The 17,227-nt window shown below is 36.2% G+C and overlaps 1 protein-coding gene across 2 annotated transcripts in view; it reads left to right on the forward strand.

Annotated features, from left to right (window-relative positions):
• LOC109095716 (pappalysin-1-like) overlaps positions 1–17,227 on the forward strand; it is a 115,382-nt gene that overhangs the window by 89,801 nt on the left and 8,354 nt on the right. The window contains exons 21-23 of one of the 2 annotated variants that reach the window (XM_042723071.1): positions 3,445–3,516; positions 3,618–3,668; positions 5,846–5,944. In XM_042723071.1, coding sequence (XP_042579005.1) covers positions 3,445–3,516; positions 3,618–3,668; positions 5,846–5,944 — 222 coding nt within the window. The remainder of the gene's footprint in view (positions 1–3,444; positions 3,517–3,617; positions 3,669–5,845; positions 5,945–17,227) is intronic. The other variant, XM_042723072.1, reaches the window with a different exon arrangement.

A 17,227-nucleotide genomic window follows, 5' to 3' on the forward strand; every position in this document is an offset into this window, starting at 1 on the left:
GAATTGAGGATTGAGAGCATTGACTTTTTAGCGACACTGCCAGACATTTGAATTCTGAACAACCCTGACATGTACCAGAAGCAATGAAATAAAACTGTGCTAAGGTCATGTGTTGAATGCATGTTTTAGCCAAACTTACTGGACATTTCACTTTGAAACTTCCGCAAAATGTGCAGTAAAATACATAATATGTGTGTTGCAGAAACTTTGCCACAAACGTATTTCCTATGAACCTGGGTTGGCAGATTTAGTTCACAAACTAATGAAAGCCTAAATTGGATTTTTATTTACAATAATTATAATTACATTCTAGTAACTGTAACTTTTCGTGCCATCAGTTCTGCTCACACTCAAGTTTATATGTGAATAAAAGTCTAAATTAAACTTTTTCATCATAAAAAGTTATAGTATCTCTTCACAAGACTTGAATTAAACCGTGGGATTCATATGGATTTGTTTTACAATGCCTTTATGACTTTTCTGGGTCTTCTAAATTTTGGTTACGTGAACTTTTAATGCAGGGACAGAAACACTCAGGTCTCACTAAAAATGCCTTAAATTCTATTTTGAAGATTATGGTTTTAAAAGGACATGAGGGTGGGTAAACAACAGTCTTTTTATTTTGCATGAACTATCCCTTTAAGATAAGGGAATTTCAGTATTGATCGAAGATGCTAGAAAGTTGGAAACAAACTCACTGTGCTCGAATTGAACACCACCCCCCACGCCTGTTGTGTTTAGATGGACATTTGTGTCAAGTCAGGCGCTTTTCAGCAGAGAAATGAAACAACACGTTTCTGATTGATTTGTGTAATAGATATGATCTTCCCTGGGTGGTAATTCGAGTCTGGAGACAGAGTGTGAGGGGAAGAGGAGGCCAAATCGATGTGGCTGAAATGTTCCAGGGGGGTTGGCTGAGGTGAGATCAATAACTGTTCTCTCAGCACTAGCCACCCTGTGTCAATCGATGCTGTTTGAATTCCACAGCACCTGTTCCTTTCTGCCTGCCACACAAGGGCATGATCTGTCCTGTAACTCCCAGACCCAGTGCTGCCCTGATTGACACCAGTGCTAATGTTAATAGTCGTGCTGTGTTTGTTGGCCGGGACAGCAAGAACGTCCTATAAATCCACACCAGCCAAGGTGTGGAAGTGGAAAAGCAAGCTGGCGGCTGCACAACGCCGTTTCAAGCTGACTGAAGCTTTGGTGGCCGTACAGTTCTTCATTTCCCATTCTCACTTAGTGCATTTTTCGGTTCTTTGTGTTATATTTCCTGCTGAGTCGGTCCATTTCGCCTTGTGAATCAGTTATTGTGACGAATCGGCCCTCTAGAGCGATTTGTTTCAGGTTTCACCACTGACCTACTAAGGAGCTCCTCTTATTTTCTCACTTATTAGCTTCCCTGACATCAGCAAAATGACTGTGCACATTGCTGATGCATTAGGCTGCCTTGGCAGATTGTGGCCTTTGCGTGATGTCAGCGTCGATTGTTCATGCCGGGTCCGCTGAGGGGAGTACTAATATTAACCTCTAATTAATAAACCAAACCTTTATTAAAAGGCCTGAGAGCTAAATGTGATCTCGGGAGCTATGGGAGAGTGCTTTGGGAGAAGACAGTGTGGACATCTAATCTGATATTGGCTCATTCAGATGATAATGGCATGCTAGTCTGAGGGAAACGAAGCAATCTGAATTTTATGGGTGTGAGGTCACTCTGGCTAACAGGGCATAGCATATTCATGAAAGACTGCTACATGCAGAATATCACTGCATTTTGGGCTGGTAACCAAAATATTGTTGCTTCAAACCCTTGTAAGGATTGATACATGAACTTCACCATTATTCACTCAAGCTCAAGTCACCTCAGAGTGACTGAATCTTTAGGTTACTGAAGGTTTTCCCACTAAATGATGAAAACACAACAAGACCGATCAGTCTGGGACAGTTCTGGTTAGGCTTTTCTTCATACTAGATGGTAAAAATCCTTTTTTTTTTTTCATTCTGACATATTTCCAAGCAAAAATAGATGTTTAACAAATATATATTGGGCAGAAATGATTGGATGGATTTGACCTGTGGTGTTAAAGTTTATGGGCCTTTGTGAAAAAGAAGTGCTCTTAATTGTACTGAATGTGAACTTGTAGTGCACTTCAAATAATAAAGGTCAATTTTATAATATTAATTAAACAAAAGGCCACTTACTAGTGAAAATAGACTGTTTAAAGGGCACTTTTGTAGTATTGTCTAATTAAAAGTTTAAAGTTCATTTGAAATCATCGTTTTAATAATCTTTTGTCATGCTTTGAAGAAGAACACTTATTTTGATGTGTCGACTAACATACCTAAGCACATGTACTTGTACGTTATTGCAAATATTTAATTATAATTTTAACTGTAGTGTGTTAATCAATATTATATTTATGTTTACTAAATTACATTTAATAAATTTCAACTTCATTATAAATGTGTGATTACAAATGTATTAAAATACATACGTTTAAAAAGAAATGACGTGAAATTTTACCATACCAAATATTTGTCAGCACATTCAGCAGCATGCTTTAACATTGTTTCAAAGACAATAAATGTAATTATGAAACTGCATATGAAAGGTCTACTTATGTCCTTATGACACATGCAGCTTATTTATTAGCGTTATAGTGAACTCAGCTGTTTGAAATACTTCAGTGTTTTCTGTTCCTTCTATGCCATTATTTTTTTTTCTCTCTTTTCTTTTTCTTTCTTTCTTTCTTTCTTTCTTTCTTTCTTTCTTTCTTTCTTTCTTTCTTTCTTTCTTTTTTTTGCATAATTTTGCTGACTGGCATGAAATGAGATATACCTTAGTTTGCAGTGGTGGGTATGACATGAGAAGAGGCAGGTGTTTTATGTGTGTGTGTGTGTGTTACTGGGACAGGGAATATGTAACGTCAGACAGTCCTTTACTTTCAGCCGGTCTCATATCAGCCTCACTGGACCCTTGAGGTTTTTTCTTTCTTTATTTTCACAAGAGCATGTGCTAATGAACATATCTGTGTGAACACCTCTCTCTGTACAACACCTATAATATCTCACCTTAACTAGATGACAAACATGCTGGAAACAGTTGTAACTTATGTGGTCGCACAATTATACGTGTTTTGAAACTGGTAACATTTCACAAGATGTAGAATTTGGATGGGTTCCTGTTTTTTTTTTTTTTTTTTTTTTTTTTTTATTGGCCAAGACTTGTGAAGGTAAACATTCCTGTTTTGGCTTTTTTTTTTTTTTTTTTTGTGGTTGGCATGTTAAGGGGAACATAGCACTTACGGTAACTGTGTGCCATGTTTTGTCAATTTTCAGATACAAGTACATGGATTGATGTTGACTTTATGATGGCAATGGTGCATCAAAATTGCACATCTTCTTATCTTTCTGAAAACCTCTTTGTTTCATTACTCTTTTCAGCACATAGTCTGCACCATGGGCCTGAAGTGGTACCCTCATCCGGAAGTCCTGCGCTGCATAAAAGGATGTGAGGTAAGACATCCGGTCACCTGTCCATATCCTCTCAAATGGCTCTCTATCCTATGTCTTTCGTCCCTCATTGGCGACACTCTTGCCTTGACCTCCATTTGCAGAGGCCCAAGAAGATTTATGAAGATGAAGATGTAGAGGAACTCTACACTAAAGTCAGTACTTGTACAAGTGACTGTGATGTTCAGTGCTCCTCCTGTCTTTCTGTTTCCCCCTCTGTGCTTGTTGATACCTGTCACTTGGTGCAGTCTGTTTGTACTACGGACTGGCTTATCTACAAATGTTTAAGAAATTCTCACCTACACGATACATGCTCTTTCTTGTTTGATAAGATAGGATCTGCCAATAAAAATGTTCAGTTTGCCAATTTCTGCCACAAAAAATACAAATAAATAATAATAATGATAATAATAATTATAATAATGCTTTAGTAAATCATAATTATGAAATAAAAACATTGTGGGAAAGCCCTAATTGAAAGCCAATGTCTCATAATTCTGACATTTTTATTTCATAATCTTGACTTAATATCTTTATATCTTAATAACTTTTTAAACCCATTATTTTGACTTTTGACTTTAAGTATTATTCTGTTTGTCTTGTAATTGACTTAAGTCATTTTGACTTTTTATCTCATAAATTTTGTCTCATAATTATGACTTAATATGCCATTTTGCCTGTTTGTCTCATAATGTAGACATTGTACCATCATTTAGATTTTAGATTAGAGTTTTTTTTAATCATTATGACTTGCTATGTCGTCATTTTACCTTTCTATTGTGTAATTTTAAGATCTAGATAGATCTATTATAAGTACCTCGGAATTTTATATAAAACAAATTTAATAAGTATTCCATTATTTAAATTTTTTTTGTCATAATCATGACTTATGTTATAATTATGATATCACAGTGTCTATTTAAACTAAGTGCAAATAGCCCGCCTTGTTGGCTGAAGCCATTTACACTAACTCCGTCCACAAATGTGTAATTTGGCTAGTCAAGAATACAAAAAACAACCAACAGTCATCAGCTCCAAAGGTGCAGATTGTAAAATGTGTGACATGTTCATTCTGATGTGATCTAAAATCAGAAAAAAACTTACTTTAAACTTTTTTCTTCCTTCCCAAACAAAAAAAAAAAAAAACAATAAAAGCATTTACGTTTAATGGAAATGAAGAATATAATCAAAAAGTTGAAAATAAAGTATCAGGTAGCTTTTGGATAGGTGTAGGGAGGGCTTTATTGTCCCAATAAGGTGGCATCCGTTTATTAATTTGAATTAAAATTCAAATTTACACTGAGTAAGTTAATATTGCATACTGTTTTGCAATGTACTACAATACCGAGGTGCAGATAATAGCCACTATTGCAATAAGTAGGACAATTTTAGCATAGTGTAAATAGAATCTATAGCTATTTGCACTTAGTGTAAATAGCATATCACTAAAAAAATTATTTGCACTTAGTGTAAATAGCATCTATTGCTATTTGCACTTAGTGTAAATACCTTCTATTGCTATTTACATTTAGTGCAAATAGCCACTGCCTTATGATATACCAAAGCATAATTGATTGATTGATTGATTGACTGACTGATTGATTGATACATATATTCATTCATTAATTCTTAAGCAGCAGAAATGGGCTTGCATACTAGCCTGTGAAGTACTATGCAAGCACAGAATAGTCCGAACTGGGAAACTTTTTTTTTATTATTTGGCCTATTATTATTAATAATAATGAAAATATTGTTATTATAAATACAAATTATTTGATACTAGACTATTCATAAATACATGCACAGATTGGGACAAGTATGTGATCTTGTTAAGCGCTTGTCTATAAAATGTATTTTATATTTATTTAAGGGCAGTATCCTCAACAGGATGTACTGCATTAAAAGAAGAATTCACCCAAAAATGACAGGTTTATCATCAAGTCATACAGAACACTATTATGAATGTTGTTTTAAATGGTTTGTTTTGACTGAATGATATATAACACAATCCATCAAACGGACTGTACATTTTCTTTTTCTCACAGTTTCTTTTTGAAACGTGTTACTACCATACTATTACCATAAGTAATCAAAGACTTTTATCTATCTTAAATTAACTTTGTAGATTGAATAATGAACATTTTTAATATACAAGTATTTAAATAGAAGAAAAAAAGTACTTTCTTTATATACAAAATGGCCGGTGAAGCAATCAAGCACTGGGTTTATTTGGGTTGGCAAAACAGCTGTGTTCATCATATACAGTACATCAATTTATCTCAATTTTTCATGTTAATGGTGCTCTGAGTTTCTATCTTTGTTTTTGTCTTAGCCTTTCATGGGTGACAATTACTGTGACGCCATCAACAACAGAGCCTACTGCAACTATGATGGAGGCGATTGCTGCCATTCCACTGTCAAGACTAAGAAGGTACCATACATGTCTACAACATTTCTCTTCATTTATACATTTAATGTGTCCAAAATGGGTGCCTAACTTCAAAACCTCACCAGGACTGACTAAATTTAGAGATGAAAAGTCACTGACAAGCATGAGATGCTAGATGTTAACACTGACCATCTGAATCTTACAAGAATGGCAAAAGCATTCTGGCAGGCTCTAATCTGATTGGCTGCCTTTACGTAATTTCTTGGACTCGGGATACACATGTATTTATCAGTATGCCTGTGGAAACAAAGTTGTGTTTACAAAATATCAGGTTGTTACGATGACCGCTTCTGAGAAACTAATCCCTGGATTTGCCCATGTCTGCCAGGTTCATGGTTTAAAAACTATTCAGTGTTTTGTTTGAAACACTTTTTCACAATCCCGTTTTCCACACTACTTTTCTGTTATTTGCACATTCAGTCATGGACTGTATTACAGTTGAATGAGTTTATTCTACACTTGTCTATTTTTATTGTATCATCTATTTCAGATAAACCTGTTCCTAAACCATTTGTAAAAAAAAAAAAACAAAAAAAAAAAAAAAACATGATTAGTCAGTTTATGTCATCCCTCCTCACTTTTAGTTTCTAGCAGGTGACAGACAACAGCTGAAATTAGTATCAGGAAATCATGTTAAAACACTTAGAGTAAATATTTATTTCACAAAAGACACAATCTTGCTGACTGCTTAAAGCAGTGTTTTAAACTAACAGGAAGATTAAGCTTATACAGCTGGTATGATTGCTTCTTTCTTAGACTAATAAAAGTCACTTGACAACAAGACACAGCTCGTGTCCAGTATTTGGCAGTGTCATTTTTTTCAGCATATAGTGATAAAGTAAAGTGTGAATATCAAGATTCCACACACTGAAATTCCTGTTCTTATAAAGTGACAGCACACATTCATTTAATATTAAAAATTGTGGAACCAGCCACAACAACTGAAAACACTTTTTAACAATTGCCTGGTTTCTGGTTTCACATCCACACAGCTGTATATTAAATATCAAATATCTTGGAATTGGCTGTGATGCATCATTTTCACTTTCTGTTCTACATTTGAGAACAGTGGATCATAAACTACTATTAGATTTTTTTTTTTTTTTTTTTGGTAAATTAATATTAATATACATTAAAGGGGTCATATGATGTGATTTCAAATTTTCCTTTCTCTTTGGAGTGTTACAAGCTCTTGGTGAATAAAGAAGATCTGTGAAGTTGCAAAGACTAAAGTCTCAAATCCAAAGAGATATTCTTTTTCAAAGTTAACACTCGTCCACACCCCCTGAAACGGCTCGTTCTAACACGCCCCCACATGTCTATGTCAGTATGTGGGAAGATTTGCATAATGCCGCCCAGATGTTCACGCAAAGAAAGAAGGCGTACATTTTATTCTCGTTGTAGTACTGTTATTCCCGCCGCCGCCATGTCGTATAGACGCTGTGTGTTTCACTGTGAAAGCGAAACTACTTTGTTTGGCCTTCCAAAAGAGGACGATATCCGCTTCGTCATGCCTGAAGCTGATCCGTGCTGGTCGCTGAGGAAATACATCAACTTTGCACTGTGGATCGCCGAATCGGCTTTCACTGTGGACGAACTGGTGTCCAGCCCGGGGTCGTCACATGTGGTGGCTGCAAGACCAAGGTACGCTCCTTCATAGAATCGGCCTGCTGCACCATTCTCAAGCCGCCCGCCTCTGCTTATTCAAGCCAGCTGCGGCTCACTCTAGACCACAGCTCACTCTAGGCCTCCGGCCTCTGCTCACTCACGTGTGTGACGTTGTTTTGTTGAGAAAGCGAAACTACTTTGTTTTTGCCTTCCAAAAGAAAACACAACTAGAAATCATGTTTATATCACGTTTATGATGGGTTTTATGTTTTTGTCGCATTGCTTCAGCCGGACAAGGCTTCACAATATGTTAAGAGGCGTAACATTTCCGTCTCACGCTTGAGGGATTCATCCAATCACAATGCGCTGGGTAGCTGGCCAATCACAGCACACCTCGCTTTTCAGAGAGATGAGCCTTGATTGATACAGTACAGTATGTGGAAAATAATGTGTTTTTTAACCTTAAAACACATTTCATTACACCAAATACACAAAACAATGTTCTTTTTAGCAGCAAAATATGACCCCTTTAATATAAAATAAAAATGCATTTAGTATAATATTAATACTGTAAATACAGTAAATCCATGGTAAACATTGGTCATCTATGGATTTAAAAAAGACTTCTAACGGGATTGTTCATGGTGCTTTGTTTTCCCTTAAAGTAAAAATGTTGCGAAATGCAACCATTTAATTGATTGATTGATTGATTAATTGATCGATCATTTACTGACACTGAAGTGCATTTTCCAAACTTAAAGTGAAATATTAACAGTGAAAAGCCATTCAAAACATGTTTGATGTTTTATGTGAGAAAACATGATAGGCTTTTCAGTTATTGCTATCTTTACTTTCAAATTCATCCAGAGTAATTTATCTTTTGCCTTGTCAAATTTGTGCTGGATCACCTCGTGTGCCAATGCATGAGGCTATTTAGCAGACTTAGTGTTACTTTTCTTTTCCAGGCAGCTCTGATTTGTCTCTTAGCTTTCTCCTTATCTTGCTCTGTCATTGTCTTAAATATTTGGCATATGCTCAGAGTGTTTGTGCAGTGATGATTCACTGAATCCAGTCTACAAGAGGATGCTTTTTGGGAATTTCACAATGTGCAGCCTACGTCATTGAGCAGACATGGATCTTAGCGGGAGTTGACCATGCGCCAGTGTTGATAGAAGGTTAAATTGTTCTGCAACCATAAGCCAGATTGCTGGTGCCTCCTTCCTACTGATATGTCACACAGTTGGCAGACCAACGACAGAGGGATTGGATGAAAAAGTCATCTTTTGATGAGCTAGAGCTTTTTGGTTCCATGCATTGCTTTGTAACTGTATCAGTTTGATTTATGCAGCTAAAGATAGTCACTCCTGATTTCATGTATGTAGTGGACATTTCACAATGTCTTGTTAGACAGTTTTTTGAGAAACTGGTATCTTGTGCTTCATTTTAGATAATCCAGTGGCAAGTTTAGACTTTGGAAACATGAAAGCCAAAAAGTCCACTTAAAACTGCTGAAAAATAAATTTCAGTACTCAAGAGAAGATTGAGTCTATGTCTGATGTTGGGAAAGTTGGCTCCCCGAGCAGCAACTGATACAAGAATCACCCGACATCCTGAGCAATGTTCACCGTCCTGGCAGTCCTTGAAGCAAATGCATCAGCAGGGTTTGCAAAACATCCTGTCTCTGGAAATATCCAGGCCTTAGGGAAGAGCTGTAGAAAATGACTCTGAAAGAACTAATCATTTTGAGATTGATGGATTGCTAGAGTTGGATGAGTTCTACTGTAGGTCATCTGACTGTTGGCTCCAGGAGTATGACCACATCCATTTTCTTCCGAGTGTGCGCCACTTTACCTTCATCTGTTCAAATTCCCAAACTCATTCATACATTTCCTAGTCATGCCCACAAACACAAGTGCAGATCTTTGGAGTTCAGAGTTCATGCATTAGTGCACAGATAAGCGGCGGTCTGCCTTGTTATGAGCCTCTGATTTCAAATTGCACTTAACTTCTCTGTGCCATTCCCGGAGTATTTTGATGAGATAATCACTTGAGATAGTACGTGACTGTTTGTTGTCCCCCTTAAACGTGCTCCTAGTCATCCCCGCAAAGAACTTTTGTGACCTCACCACCTGATTTTCTGATCTCAAGAATAGATGAGGATTTCTTGAAGGTATAAAGACAATAGCACATAGGCTATTCTAGGTACTTTTGAAACACTGCTTCATGAAGCTTTGTAACCTTTGCTAGTCATTCATTTAGTTTTAAGTGATTTGGAAAGCGCATCGAACTTCCAAACTTCCATGATTTCAGTAAACAAGGCTTCATTATGTCATGTCAAAAGTGAATCTTTGTGACAGTGGAGCTTAGAGGAAGGTTACTACCAAAAAAACAGTCAGGAATTACAGTTGAGCTCATTTGCCGTTATGTGAGTCTAGATGCTGGAACCGCTCTGAGGTGTTTCATATACAGCTGCCTAACCACTAAACTACTGAAGCACCACTCAAAAAAAAAAAAAAAAAAAAAAAAAATTCTAGGTATTTGAGGCTATTTCCCAAAACTGTAGTGATGTTCGATCCTTGAATTAATCATTCATTTGAGCCAGTTCTCAGAAAGTAACTGGTCAAGCCAGTTCACAAAATCGAGCTGAATCCAACTTTAGTTTCGGGTTGATTATGCAAGACGCACAGCCAAAGTAGCACGTCCAACTACTTCGTCCGAATGAGTCAGTTCAACCAACTGTCAAAATTTGCCGAGGATTACCAAGGAGTCTGATGAGTAAATTTATGATACTATGCTAGTCTGGAAACCATGGTTTTACCAGAAATAAAACAAAAAGAACCATAGTTATTTTAGTTAAACCATAGTAACCACAAATTAACCATGGTTATGCTACACGAACCATAGTTTAGCCATTGTATTTGTAGTAAAACTGTGGTTGTACAAATGGTAATCAATCTGCCAAAAAACATGGTTACTACACTTTTACTATAATAAAAACATGGTTATTTTTTGTAAGGGTATGACTGCTATTATAATGGTAAAAAAAAAAAATATTTCATTAATAAATATAATGCAAATAAATGTTACTGTAGTTTATTGTGCATGCATATTACATTTTAATTGAACATGTACTCTAAATAGATTGTGTACTGTAAACTTAATGCAAGGGAGTACAGATGACTTACTGTACAACATACAGTAGTTTAGAGTTTAGAGTTCTTACAAAAACCTACAGAGGTTTGTTTCTGTTTTACCTTTGAATTTAGAATGTACCAGGATTTAAATTAGTCTTTTAATTTTTTGTGAAGGAAGTAGGGGAGAGAGGAAGATAAACCACATTAGCAAGCATTTTAGCCATTTTTCTGTTTTTATTTTAGCCCCTATTGTGTAGTTTGAAGATATATGCATACATTTAAATTTATATACACACACACACACACACACACACACACACACACACACACACACACACACATATATATATATATATATATATATATATATATATATATATATATATATATATATATATATATATATATATATATATATATATATATATATATATACATATAAAATTTTAATGCTTTAAATACAACAAAGCAAAAGATAATGCAATTTAAAAAGGGGCTATAATAAACAATCAGCATAAACAAAATTTAAAAAAAGTTAAAAAACAAAAGGTGCTTAAACAATACACTGGTCAATTACATTTGTCCTGGTTTTAGGGAAGGTTTACATTTGGGAAAACAGGCTGTTTGACTTTGTTGGGTTTCAATCTGTTCTTCCTCTCTGAAATAATTTGCCCAGTTTTTGAAAATATTTTCTCTGCAAAATTCTAATGCACAAAGCACAGAAGTGCAAATATGCACAATCTCCTCTTCATAATGTCCATTAAACTTTCATAAATCACTTGTCGTGCTTTCCACCAAGTTAGTAGATCGTCACTCCTTGGAATCAGGGGCCCTGCCATGCAACTCCTTATTCCTGCCATTGATTCTGATGTGGCATTCCTGAGAGTGAATGAATTTGTCATCCTCTCATCAAAGTCCCCTCAGACTGAATGTTGCTAGGAAGAGGGAGTAGTAAGCCTAGTACTCTCAGCATGAGGTTCATTCACCTGCCTGCTGGACCTGAGTGGTGAAGCTGCCGCAATACTTTTGCAGGCCTCATCTGCTGCTGCTAGATCGTGAAAACCCCTCTGCTTAAATCTTGAGTCAAACAGGGTGCCACTGCCAACAGGCTGAAGAATTAAATTATTTCTGCAGTCCCCTTGCAATTAGAATGACTTTAGATGCTGTAACCTTTTCAAAAGGTTTTAGTGTTTCACAGGTATTGTTCATAATCTCCCACTCATCAGGGGTCAGCGTTGGCAAGCTGGGGCTGACAAGTGTGGCAAGTGTGGCAATGTGTGACAAGTGTGGCAATAATGGCATCTTTTTGCTGCCAAAATCTTTGCATCATTTAAAAGGTAGGGTTAGAGATCTTGTTACTGCATCCTGCTTTAGCTTTAACTGTTTTAAACCCTCCCACACAATCAGGTTTGTAGTGTGGGCAATGCAAGTGCTTCCATCCAACCTTCTTAACTGCAGCTTTAAAGTTGCTTGCATTATCAGATACACATGCAATAATTTTATTAACAGTAAGTCCTTAATGGAAAAGGGTTGCAAATCAAGAGCAATCATTTTTACAAGCTCTTCATCCACTTCACTCTGTTTGATACAAACAATAGTTTGCATTTTGCTTTGCTTGGTTCCGTTTCTTCAAAGTGGATCCAAATGTTGTCTTGCTTTGCTTCATTGACTTAGACTTTGTTTTAGACCGAAACATAAATTCACATTTCTCCACTTTTTATTTTATTTTAAAATGAATATTACGAATATTTAGGCTAAAGTTATCAGTTTAACTTCATGATATTCGTTGTAGGCAGTCAGAGAGTTGAAATGCAAAGTTTAAAGTCAGCTTTTCAGTCATATCTGACTCGAACTGAACCATAGCCATGTAGGCTACTTAATATTTATCAGTCGTATCTGGCATGAAGGATCAGCGAATTAAACATGTGACCAAAGATATCATTAACTTAAGTGAAAGGCAATAATCAGCAATAAGCATTTACACAAATAACTTTTATTTGAATGTTTTACTGACATAACATGATACTGAGTTGTTCAAAAAAGAAATGTCATATCTTTGTTTGATGTAAGGAACCGATTAATCGTTTTTTAAACTGGTTAATTGAATTGAACTGTCTGAAAGAAAGTTCATGGAAATGAACCAGACTTGGCATCCCTAGGAAACTGTACTAACATGGTCAAACCTTTACCATTTCAACCACACTGGTTCAGCATTATAGGACTAGTTAATTACGCCACAGGTATTGGAGGAATAAATTAATCAATTCAAAATCCAAAATAAAAGTTTGTGTTTACATAATGCATGTCTCTGTACCATGTATAGTTAAATGTATATATAAATACACATATACACACATACCATAGTTGGCTAATGATGATTTCAGTAAACACACTCCTGACCAATTCAGTGAATGATTCCTTATATTGATTCAAACCAGTAAATTGAGTGAAAATTAGTCATTTTTTCATTAATTACACTAATATGGTGCTGTGTTGATTTTTACCTCCAGCTCGAGAGAAACACTGTAATAACCTGTGATAGAAGCAATATCCAAAATCTATTTATTTACTCACCCTCTTGTCTTTCTAAACGTTTTATTTATTTGATTTTTTTCACCTGGCTCTTTTCATTCAATTACATTTCACAAAATGAACCTGATTTTTGGTCTTCATGGCTAAGCACCTTTCATAATTCTTCTAATAAACATACAAAAGGATATGTGTTATTGTTGACTCAGCCAGACACTTGGTCATGTTCTTGTTGCCAGCAAAAATGTTGCCAGCAATGCCTGCAGTGAGGTCTGTCTCTCTTTGGGTGATCCTCTCGTTGGCCATGATGACCCCAAGGCAAAGGAAACCAAGGCATTTCCCTGCTGCTTGTGTGTTTGTTTCCCTTCCTTATCACACCCTGTTGTGCTCACTTTATCCCAGCTCTCGTCGTGTTCTCTGAAAGGTTTGCGTATTAAGACGTTCTGGATGACTGGCTGTGTATTATTCCTGTCAGGGACTTTGAAGGTGCAAGTCAAACTGCATCTCAGGTCACCGCAGGATGCTTTACTAATCACTACAAGCTGTTGGCATGAGGAAGGAGGCCAGTGGGCATATTAGGGGAAAAAAAGAAAGATCCTTTGGTTTTCTTCACAAGAGATTCCTTTCTGGCAGAGGATTTAGTAAGTTTTAAGCTCACAAGGTCAGTAATGTAGAAAGACTAAACTTGTTAGCTGATCAGTTTAACCTCACTGAGGACTCTTACTTTTGATCATATGGCGGGTTAGAGATTTCAACAAATCCCATAGCAATCAAACTTTGGCACATAGCTTGTCAAGGTTTTTTTTTTTTTTTTTTTTTTGGCTGTTGTTGTGATATGCAGTGCAATATAGTTTCCTTTTATCTGCAAACACTGGATACTTAACTGTGATTGTTAAATCATGTGTACACAGGTGTAGAAATGTAATTCTTCTCCAACAACAACAAAAAGTCCCAACATTAATGCACTTCAGCCTTTTGTTTTTGGACCATCAGTTACGTGGCGCACACGATCTAGAAGTTACAATTGCTAGTGGCTTCAAAAAGTCAAGAACTGTTAAGGAAATGTTAGCATACAGCAAGTATAGATATAGAAGGAGAAGAAAAAATTAGAATGTCTAGGTTAATATCTAGATGGGTACAGAATGTTGTTTTTCTTCAGCACTATTCTGTTTAAAGCTTTACTGAGAATAAGTAGAAAGGGTCTGCAGTTTTATAGTCTAATTTGAAAGAATTTCTTTTGGATCACAAAAGAGTTGTTTTTGTAGAGAACTAAACCTTTTATTGAACAAATGACCTAAAACAACCTTACAAGACTAAAAAGCTATAAAGCCATTCATCTTGCCGTTTATATATTACTATGTTTACTGTTCATTTGCTGAACTGAAGACATGAAGTCTAGGTAGAAGTGTAACCCATTAGAATTTTTTAGAAGGTTTTTGTTTTTTATTATTATTATTTTTTTACAAATTGGCTTGTATTGTATAAATGGTTTGGTTTGTTAAAATCTTCACATTTTGCTTTTCTTTTTTCAAGTCCAAAATTATACTGTCGATCTCTAGGTTTAAATGAGCAGATCCCAGATGTTCATTGAAGTCTTTAGACCCTTCTGTATGTAAAAGACATCTCTTACATTTAAATAACACAACCAGTGTCATTAAAATATTCAAACTACCAAATTCAGAGTCTCAGTGGCCTTTTAAGAAATCTGAGGGACAACCCGAATTCAGTAGGTTCTTGTTTGCATTCTCAAAACCCAATACCATGCCAAGGTAATAAATGGAAGGGGGGAACTCCTCCGGGGGCCGACCCACAGTTGTGGCGGTAGCAAATGCGTGTCTCTTACGTTTTTATAAGACATAATTATCAACGCATGTTGGTTTTGCCCTGCAAAGTTTATGGCTATGAAACCACATCTCCAAATGAGCTTTTCAGTTTTCCAAATTCTTTCCTTTAATCTTAGCAGTTTTAGGGAAAAGTGGCAATGAAGTGCCAACCGTGCAAGATTGGGGCAAGATTGCTGTTTCTGCAGCAAAAAAAGAGGGTGAGAGAGTTTTTCGAGACTTTAACAACAAGGTTTCCCCTATCGAGGTTTAGACTGAAGGCTGTGCCTCCCATGACTCCACCCTCCACAGGTTTAATGGCCTGAGCACACAAGTGCAGTTTGGGCAGAAGGAAAACATCTTGTAAATGTTATGGATACATCATCTAGACCAGTACTAATAATCATAATAAGCAATTTTTCTAACTAAAGTCTATTTTACAAGGTACGCAGCAACTTAATAATAATGTTAAAGAGCAGGTCATATGGGTTTTTGAAAAATATCTCTTTTGCAGTTTATAATGTAGCTATCCTTAAACGAAAACAATCTGCAAAGTTGTTAATCAAAAGTGCATGGTAAATCAAGATATTGTCTCCCACAAGAGAGAGTCAGTTCTGAATCGCCTTAACGAGTCGTCATATTTTCGAATCTTTTGCCTGTTACCGGTATACATCACTGGATAACTCATTTGCATAATCCCCGCCTGCCCGCAAAATATGAACAGACTCTGACCTGCCCACAAACACTTCCGCTAGTTAGTGTGTTTTCATGATGTTTAAGAAGATGCTGTTTTCAAGGATACCACAGAAATACAATTCGAACCTTTTGTTGTGTGCTTGTCATTTTACCAAGGACTGCTTCTCTAATCTTGGCTTTTATCTTCGTTGGTTTCTAATCATTTTAATTTGGACTAACAAGCTCTCCGAACCACAACCTGTAAGAGTGATTGATACGTTGTGTACATTTTCAATTGAGTGCGCAAAATTTTTTTTGTGCTAATATGCGATGTATACCTAGTGCAGCTTTAGGTTTCCAGGTAAAGCACAATATTACTGTTTTACTGAAGTAGTTCTGATAATTTGCTGTGAACCCACTATTTATCTAAGAATGTGTCAATTATTGTATACTAATGTTGTTCTAATTACTTTGTTTAATAATTAAAGAATGTAATGTAGCACACAGACTTTATAATCATTGTGAAATAGCTGTTTATTTTGCTGCACCGGCAGTTATAGGGTTAATGCGGGAGAGACGAGGGAGTTAGGCTGGTGCTCCTGTGATACAGCTGTTCTGCATTCTGATTAAATAGACAGAGCGTCTTCTGTCTGTTTTTCTTTTTTTGGTTTACAAACTGTATTGTTTCATAAGTTAGTAACGTTAGCACTCAGTTAACCTGTACACCAAGTGTTCACAGTTTAGCACCTTAACATTAGCTGTGGGCACGATTCACTTGCATAAGTGTTTTTTTTTTTTTTTTTGTATTTTATGCCATTATTATAAGAACGGACTGGAGCACTATATTACAGTTTTATGTAAAGGTACTTTGTCAATGATAGCACTGGCTAATTGGCTCAAAGACTCCTCTCTGTGCCAATCACAACAGGATTGGCCAGCTGACCAATCAGAGCAGAGTAGGCTTATGGAAGTGAGGGGTTTGCTCCGAACTTGCTTGGAACGAATCGTTTCGAAATCATTGGCAAATGACACTTAATATTAAATGTATATTTTGAAAAAAATTAAAAAAAAATTCTGACCTTAGATGCATTTAAACCTGTTGTAGGGGACTCCAACACAATATTATGACACTTTAAAATACCATATGACCTGCTCTTTAATAAAGAACATGTGGCCATTGATCAGTAAATTGCAGGGGCATAAGAATAGAAAAGTAGAGGAATCAGCATTTTATAAACATTAACATTTTGGCTCATGAATATTAATGAGCAAGTTTGAGTTGAAGGTGATGGTCCTTAATTTCTAACTGGATGAAGGACCATCACCTTCAGTTGAACCTTGCTAAGACAGAACTGCTTGTGGTCTCAGCCAACCCAGCACTTCATCACAACTTCTGTATACAGCTGGGTTCGTCAACCATAACTCCTTCCAGGACAGCCAGGAACCTTGGAGTTGTGATCGATGATTAGTTAAGCTTCACAGACCATAGTGCTACAATG

This window comes from Cyprinus carpio, chromosome B5 (genome assembly GCF_018340385.1).
Source record: "Cyprinus carpio isolate SPL01 chromosome B5, ASM1834038v1, whole genome shotgun sequence".
Taxonomy (NCBI): domain Eukaryota; kingdom Metazoa; phylum Chordata; class Actinopteri; order Cypriniformes; family Cyprinidae; genus Cyprinus; species Cyprinus carpio.